This window comes from Bombus pascuorum, chromosome 11 (genome assembly GCF_905332965.1).
Source record: "Bombus pascuorum chromosome 11, iyBomPasc1.1, whole genome shotgun sequence".
In the NCBI taxonomy this organism is placed as follows: Eukaryota; Metazoa; Arthropoda; class Insecta; order Hymenoptera; family Apidae; genus Bombus; species Bombus pascuorum.
Window position 1 is genome coordinate 75,321 of NC_083498.1, and position 9,200 is coordinate 84,520.

The 9,200-nt window shown below is 41.6% G+C and overlaps 1 protein-coding gene across 1 annotated transcript; it reads right to left on the reverse strand.

Moving 5' to 3' along the window:
• Positions 1 to 7,492: 7,492 nt before the first annotated feature.
• Positions 7,493 to 8,089, reverse strand: LOC132912052 (uncharacterized). The gene has a single exon (XM_060969161.1). The coding sequence runs from the start codon at positions 8,087 to 8,089 to the stop codon at positions 7,493 to 7,495; it is 597 nt and encodes a 198-aa protein (XP_060825144.1).
• Positions 8,090 to 9,200: the final 1,111 nt, after the last annotated feature.

Consider the following 9,200-nt stretch of genomic DNA (forward strand, 5'->3'; position numbering starts at 1 on the left):
TCTACACGAATATACCTGTATGACATAAATATACTTGATTTTTAGCTATGAATCGATCGTGACAATATTAAGTCACGTTCGTTTATTTCACTTTAGCTAGAATTTAAAATATGAGTTAAAATTCATTTTTTCCGTACAAGAATGTGTGATATTTTGCGTGCAAGAAGGCACTTCGCGACAGGCAGATTTTTGAATCAAAGCAATAATTTTGAACACTGCTTCTGCACTTTCGAATATATGCTTTGATAAAAAGATCGCCTGAGATTATTTCTTTTTTAATAATATATTTACAGTTAATAATTCCATTTGATCGAGCCTCAATCCTTTTCAATTAACGCTACCTTTTTTGCAATATTAAAATTTTGCTCTAATTTGTTAAATTAATAAAGTTACTTAGTTACTATTAAATTAATAAAGTAAATTTAATCAGAAACGAAGTAGTAAAATATAAAATCAAAGAACGTTAGTCCGTTAAATAAAAATTACACAAACTAATCATCTTTTTAGGTCAGGATTTTCAGGTTTAACCCCTTCCGTGCCCATTGTCAGGATCTCATTCACGTGCCCAGGTGCTACTTGAATGGGAGAAAGACATTGGGCATGATGATCTAGACTTAAGTAATGTAATAATTTCTCAGCGACTGACGAAGCGTTAGTGTATCGTGCACGACGTATTTTCCACATTATGTATGTGTGTTGTTAGGCCGTGGAATTGCGTCGTTTTCTTCTCATTCGTTACAATCTCAAATACTAAAAATGTCGAGACATATATCGATTCAATTTACGTCTCAATACAATCACAATTTCTGATAATATCATCCACGCGATTAACTGCAACCACGCTTTTAATATTGCCGTAAATTACAATTATAATTCCTAGTTTACTTACATTTATTTTAACGATATCATTTTCTCAGACGTGTTTATCACGTTTTACGCAATGGTCACTAGCCTTCGTCAGTCGATTTCAGGAAAAAGGTACGTACCTTAGAGTATGCGTGTTGTGTTAAGCTCGGGTGTCGGAGGCGTCCCGGGACGTCCTCTCTAGTGTAGGACCTTTGCACCCGGGCGTTTGTGTGAGAACCGTGGAGCGGGTGTGTTGGTGTGCCTGTTTTGCCTTTTTTAAATATAGCGCTAGGTAGGATAGGTAGTATACTTTCTGGTATGTCTGTTAATTATAAGTAGGTAGGGCCGGGCAGGTTGGCACAGTCTCTGGTCGGGTAGGCACGTTTTCGTGTGACCAACCTGTTTCTGGAAATTTATTTGAAAAATCGACGGTGAAACTGGCACGAGTAGAGCATGCTCTCGTCTCTGGTTTTTCCTTTCGATTTTTCGAATTTCGCGGTCGCGGTCGCGAGTGGGCTCGAAACGAACGTTTATCGCTCGAGCACGCACGTGCGAGTGAGCAACGGTCACCGCTGTGATCGTTGGTCAGTCCATGTGCACTTCAATCAGCTTCCGCGGTTTATATTTTTATTTTCAAATTTTTTTTTTTGTTTGCGATTTAGAAGTCTCGAGCTTAGATTTAAGTTTCAGCGGGCATTGCGCCCGAAGAAAGAAGAGGCTATAAGCCGAAGAGGCCCGGCAAACTGCCACTCAAGAGGGCAACTACTAATGGCTCCCCATCCTCTGGGTCATCCAGAGCATGGGAAGTCATTATTGTTACTACTTTGTCACTATGCTCGCTTTTAGTATTTTTAGTCGTAGTAGTAGTTTTTGTTTTTTTGACCAATGTATATATCGGTCCATCGTCCTATTGGGCAAATCGCGATTTCTCTTATTAGTGTCGCGACAGATTAATTACGGGTTGTATTAGAGTAGCGAAATAACATCGCGGCTTTTTATTAGTGTCGCGAGAGAATGATTACGGTTTGAATTAGAGTTGCGATAAAATGATAATCGCGTTTGTTTTAGAGTTGCGAATTACGATATCGCGATTGCCTTTTGCAATTTTTATTATGAATTTTTAGAATTTCCTATAGAACTATACGTATCAGAATTTATCCTGTTTTCTATTGTTTAGAATGAGATTATAAAAATGTTATTTTTCAATTATTTTTATAGTATTGCAAGTAGCAATACCAGAATATTTTTCATATTTTAAGTAGTAATTTTCATTAAATTCAGTTTAAAAGTTAGCGTTGCGATATTGTTTCATCGCGAGTTCTACTAATTTTTCCTGTTAGCGTTGCGATAACGAATGATCGCGTTTTCTTAAGTAGAGTTGCGTTTATAAAATGCCCAAACCCTCCGACTGCATTTGTCGGACACCTTTCCTGGATCACACGATACAGCTGCAAGAGCTGTGCAAGTGTGATCGTTCATCGGCAACCTCCTAAATGGTTGCACTGCGATATGTCAGCCCTCCACTCGTGATTTTTCTTATTAGTGTTGCGATAAATTAATTGCGGGTTGTATTAGAGTTGCGAAATAACATCGCGGCTTTGCATTAGTGTGGCGAGAATATGATTACGGTTTGAATTAGAGTTGCGATAAAATGATAATCGCGTTTGCTTTAGAGTTGCGAATTACGATATCGCGATTGCCTTTTGCAAATTTTAGAATTTTTCCTGTTTTCTATTGTTTAAAATTAGATTATAAAAGTGTTCACTTTATTTTATAGTATTGCAAGTAGCAATACCAGAATATTTAAAAAAGCTTTTTCATATATTAAATAATTATTTTCATTAAATTCACTTTAAGAGTTAGCGTTGCGATATTGTTCCATCGCGAGTTCTACTTATTTTTCCCTTTAGCGTTGCGACAACGAATGAACGCGTTTTGTTAAGTAGAGTTGCGTTTACAAAATACCCAAACCCTCCGACTGCATTTGTCGGACACTGTTCCTGGATCACACGTACAGCTGCAAGAGCTGTGCAAGTGTGATCGTTCATCGGCAACCTCCAAAATGGTTGCAGTACGATCCCTCGCTATTAGTGTTGCGTATTGTTTAAATACGAGTGCGTAGATTTAAATTTATTAGCGTTGCGTCTCAAGTTTCGGGAATTTTCAGACTTTTCTTTCTTTTATTTTAATGATAGATTAACTGATATTGCAGATATAACAAAGCACTCTTCGCGTTTGATTTTGAGAATTTTCTGCTTCATAAATATTAGTAGTAAATTAGCGTTGCGAAACAAGAACATTCAGTTCCACTCTCAGCGTGTTGATCGGGTTTATATAGAGTGGAAGACGATCGAATCTTTGTAGCCCTTCTGGCTACTGCTTTGTTTTTTTTTCAGCGCCCCTTATTAGTACGTTTATTACTGAAAATACTGCTAAAAGACTTATTTCTGTATCAGCGTTAACGTTACCATGACTGTTAATATATAGTACTTTATTACGAATGTAATATATATATACATGTATGAAATTGTGAACGATTTCAACACGTAACAAAGTATTATAATGAAATATCTTAATATTCTTACGAAGGCTTGAAATATTTTAAAAAATTTAATTCATTGCTATTAGAATTAATGCTGATGATTGTTCGTTCTTAGAACCATAGCTGTTAGAATCCTTTCGGCCGCGATATTTTCTATCTTTTCACAGTAACATAAGAGTAACAGTATTTTTATAAATATTCGAATTTCATTTGCATGAAACAAGAGTTCATTCGCGATTATCGTCACGTTTGTAGCAAAAATTCTGCAAAATATGATTTATGCGCATATCTTTCGGTTCACTATGTTGCAAGTCACTATGTTGTTGTAGGAAATAACAGATACCGTTGAAAGTTAAAAGACAAAACAAGTGATTTTATAATAATCGGATTTTCTCTCATCTTAGTTATTGCATATGAAATTTTCAAGTTTTAATTCAGTTTAAATTCAATTACTTAAAATTCTTGTTCTCGACGTAACCCTACTTTCGTTTAAAAAGATACAAATGATTCTCTATATTTGCTAAAATTTAATCAATAGTAATTTGATCTATAATTGACCATTATTAGTAGTTTATTTTTCATATATAAAATGTTCTCGTTTTAAAGATGCCTGTTTCTTTTACATGTATCAAATTCAGTAAATGAGTTTGTTTCAGATTTATTAATTTACAGAAAATACATTTCAGTTACATATTTCAACGTTTCATAGCATATTAAATATATATGCTAGAGGTCCAGATGATTTTTCTTTCATAGTCTGATTGTTCTTGATATCACATTATTAAGAGAAGTATATTACGGCATCGTCACAATTTATAACTTTCGATATCTTCAAAAGTTTAGCACAACGAGTTGTATGTCCATTTTGCAAGATTCTCAATTGTATATGTAGTATCGGTATTTTCATTTTCCTTCTCTCGATCCAAGTTAGACAAATGTATCGTTGTTACCGAATGCTGCCAGTATGGTTGCGAATTATTGTACAATATTTGTACTGATCGATGTAATAACTTTCGCAGATTAATCAGTTGATTAATTTTTGGGAAACGATTACATCGATCAGCACAAACATTGCACAATAAATCGATACCAAGCTAAGAACTACGCCAATACAGTGCAGTTTGGATCACCAAAAGCTACGAAGAGAATATTGGGTAATCTATTCTGGTCTGCGCCATGGGACACCGTCAGACACCGTAGGACACCGCTGGACAACGCTGGACAACGGTGGACAACGCTGGACAGCGGTGGACAACGCTGGACAACGTCGGTCCAGTGTGGGTCACCAAAAGCCGCGAAAGAAATTTTGGATGATCTAGACTAGACTGCAACGTGGGACAACGTGGGACGACGGGGAACGACGTGGGACGACGTGGGACGACGTGGGACGACGTGGGACGACGTGGGACGACGTGGCACGACGTGGGACGACGTGGGACGACGTGGGACGACGCGGCACGACGTGGGACGACGTGGCACGACGTGGGACGACGTGGCACGACGCGGCACGACGTGGGACGACGTGGCACGACGTGGGACGACGTGGCACGACGTGGGACGACGTGGCACGACGTGGGACGACGTGGGACAACGTGGGACGACGTGGGACGACGTGGGACGATGTGGGACAACGTGGGACAACGTGGGATAACGTGGGACAACGTGGGACAACGTGGGACAACGTGGGACAAAGTGGAATGCGTGCGTTTTAGCCTTAATTAATCATAAGATAGATACCTATGTTATGTGCATTGTAAGCTCATTCCGTACAAAGATACTTATCCATTTTGGAACGAAAAATATAAATCTAGTGTCTCTTGATCCCCTCGCTTACCACATTGGAAAAATTGTTCCCGCGATTTATCGGATCGCGATCGCTCAGTTCTTTCAAACTGCGGCGTGGCGTACTCGCTCGCGCGTATCCCGGGTACGTGCGGGTCAACGTGCACTGGACAACTCTTTGGATTCATAGGTCGCCCAAGAACACCTCTTGTCTTGGTGACTACTCGACGACTGCTCGTCGTTTGCCTCGAATCGCGGGCGTTGTCATCACGCTGGTGATACCTGTGAATCTGTTGACGATCGAGTCGCAGGTCCGCAATCCTGTCCGATTGGTACTTCGGTACTTGGACGGGGACCTGCATTTCACGTCCTCCGTAATTCTGATCGAACCAGTGGGGGTGGACCACACTGTGCTGTTGGGGCCTTGCCTTTGTAATACTGTTCAGCGGTCCCTCCCCGAGTCCAACATGTTCCGTTGGAGTGTGTTAAATCGCAGGCCCATTTGCTGGTCACTGGTATCATCGGTAAGTGCCATCGACCGTGATCACGCTGGTGATACCTGTAAATCTGTTGACGATGGAGTCGCGGGTCCGCAATGCTGTCCGATTGGTACTTCGGTACTTGAACAGGGACCTGCATTTCACGTCCTCCGTAATTCTGATCGAACCCGTGGGGGTGGACCCCACAGTGCTGTTGGGGCCTTGCCTTTGTAATACTGTTCAGCGGTCCCTCCCCGAGTCCAACATGTTCCGTTGGAGTGCGTTAAATCGCAGGCCCATTTGCTGGTCACTGGTATCATCGGTAAGTGCCATCGACCGTGATAAGATCCAAACGGCGTGACAGGAATCGGGCGAAGGTCAATGCTTGGGTTAGGCTGAACCTTAGGGTTAGGGTTTCTTTCGTTCCAAGTTAGACAAATGTATCTTTGATACGGAATGTTGCCGATAGGGTTGCGAATTATTGTACGATGTTTGTGCCGATCGATGTAATCTTTGTGTGTGAGATACATGTTGCGTTGTGTGGGAGATAGATATTGCGTCGTGTAAGCTTTGTTTTACGTTTGTAAAGATTCGTGTAACCGCTGCGTTGGAGATATATGTTTCGCAGTTAGGCTACGAAACAGCTATCTCTTTACGCAGGCCCATGATCACGTAGAGTCAGAACTCGACATTCCTGCCAACAGGTTGAACGTCGAGACCGATGCATAATGTCAAATAAATCATGGGCGGGTCTCGTGCGTAGTCACCTCCACGTGGTGAGACCTGGTAATTGGCATCGTTTTCCAAAGATTAATCAACTGATTAATTTTTGGAAAACGATACCAAGCTAAGAATTACGCACCAGCCCAGTTTGGGTCTCCAAAAGCCGCGAAAAGAATTGTGCATGATCTAGACTGAACTGCAACGTGGGACCACATTTTACAGGGTTGGACTCCGTGGGACAGCGTTCAACATCGTTGTGGAGAGTTGGAAAAGTATTCTACGGGGTTCGACATCGTGAGAGGACGTTCCACAACGAAGTGGAGTGTTGGAAAACCATTCTACGTGATCGGAAATCGCTGGAGAGCCTTCCACAACGTTGTGGAGGGTTGCAAAACAATTCCGCGGGTTAGGAAATCATTGGAGAGCCTTCCACAACGTTGTGGAGGGTTGGAAAACCATTCTGCGGAATTGGACATTGTTGGAGAGCCTTCCACAACGTTGTGGAAGGTTGGCAAACCATTCTGCGGGATTGGAAATAGTTGGAGAGTCTTCCACAACGTTGTGGAGGGTTGGAAATCCATTCTGCGGGATTGGAAATCGTTGGAGAGCAATCCAAAACGATCTGGAGGGTTGGAAAACCATTCTACGGGGTTGGAAATCGTTGGATATACTTCCACAAAGTTGTGGAGGGTTGGAAAATAATTCTATGGTAATAGGAATCGTTGGAGAGTCTTCCACAACGTTGTGGAGGGATGGAAAACAATCCTGCGGTATTGGAAATCGTTGGAGAGCCTTCCACAACGTTGTGTGAGTCCTCTGTTTCCTGTGATCTCGTGATGGGCTGATCGCCGTTGGCCCGTGCCGTCAAAAAATCTATCAGATGAGTATACGAGGGCATCCTTTTATTGGGCAAGGTGTGATGCCATATGCTTATAGTGGATGAGGATAATTTCGAGGTGAGTAGTTCGACCAAAACAACATTTGACGTGACCGGCTCCTCTAGTTTCTCTAATGCGGCCAGGTTCAGTTTTACCGTCTCAAGAAAATCATCTATGGCTTCAGGTGTTTCCTTTGATATCTTGGGATAATCAAGTATCAGACGCCAATGCCGCATACATATTCAACGGTGAAAATCAAATTTGTTCCTTAGCACATTAAATGCAATTGTATAGTTGGACTCGGTTATATCTAACGAACTTATACTTCTCTCGGCCTTACCGGTCACGGACGATCGCAGGTAGTGGTATTTCTGCACTTGCGTCAGGTTCTCATTTCGATCGATGGCGGACAGAAACGTATCGTAAAAGGACTTCCAATTTTCGATGGTGCCGTCGAATTTGGGCAACTGGATGTCTGGCAGTTTGACGGCGGTCCGTTCTGACTTGGTTTCTAATTCGTGATTTGATGACGTCAGACAAGTTGATAATTGGTTTTTACCAGCAAGGATTTTGAGTCGCCCGTTCAGCTCACCGAAATCCTTCAAGGCCTGCGCTTCCTGCGCGAGGTCCTCGTCATCCAGATCGTCTAACTCTTGTTGGCAGGATTGGAATCGTTGCCACGCATCCTGAAGCTGATATTGCTGTGTACTCACACACGTGGTGCGTGATGCGGTGGATGGCTCAGGGTCATCAATGCTCTCCCTTATGTACTTGACGGCAACTTCGAACTGTTTGTCGCGCCTTTTTCTTATGTTGTTGCTTTTTGCCATGGTCGGCATGATTAGTGACGTAATTAGAATTAAAACTTCTTACGTTGCTGATTTCTGACGTCCAAGCGTGTTGTATAATGGCGGTGGGATCACGTGGCACTGTATGTTCACTGTTAGGAGCACTTTTTACTGGCACGTGCATCCGGCTCGAAGGACCATGTGTTTTCGTCCAGTCGCGGGGAGACGCGTTCGCTTTGAGACGCGTCAACGGGAGTCGTAAATTCCCGTTACGATATACAAATCGACACCGCGAGCAGGGCGATCCCCTGATTTCAGTTACGATAATAGGGGTGATTGTGTTTGAATAACTGTAGTCTACAGTTATCTAAGATATATTTATTTATCACCATTAACAAAACGTGGGACCTTCCAGAAACTGCGCTGCTTATATGACTGTAACTTAATGGTTAACAGATGCGGTTTATGGGGGTTACTTGGGCCTAATACGGGTCACTGTGACGATGGGTAGGCCTAGGCGGCCTGACCATAAGGGATGTCGTGCGGACCATCTCACGCGACGTAACAGATGTTTTATTTTGTTTTTTATTTCCTTTGCGAGTTTGTTTAGGTGTTTTTTGTTTTCTTTTGTTCTATATTTTTGCCATTTTGCTTTCCTTTTTCTTTTTTCTCTAATTTTTTCGAGGATGTCTGGTGGGATTGGTTTTGTTTGTCTAGTGGTAGATTCGGGTTTAGTGGTTGCCCGTGCTGCTTCTTGTATAGTTTCTGTAAATGTTGTTACTGCTTGTTCGATGTGTTCGGGTGTTTTCAATGGGATGTTGTGTAGTTGATTTTGCTCTCGATTATTTCTTTGAATGTTTGCCATTTGGTGGATTTATTGCATAGTGTCTCTGAGTTGTTGTAAAGTATTGGCTTGTTTCTGTATGTAATTATTTTGGGTGTATGGTCGGAGCTAAGCTCGAGGCTGGGAAACATACAATGTGACTCCTTTTTCTGTACCCTAGCAGATGAGTTTATTGTTACTGCTTTTTCTCTGCATTAATAAATGTGAAGTGGATAAGTCGTGACAGATGCTGAAGAAACATCTGAATATAGTTAACAATATATATTTATTAAAATATTCTCTATATGTGCACTATGTGTAGGACTCGCGATTACTATT

Coding starts and splice junctions, on each gene's coding strand:
- LOC132912052 (XM_060969161.1), bottom strand. CDS start 8,089: ATGCCGACCATGGCAAAAAGCAACAACATAAGAAAAAGGCGCGACAAA.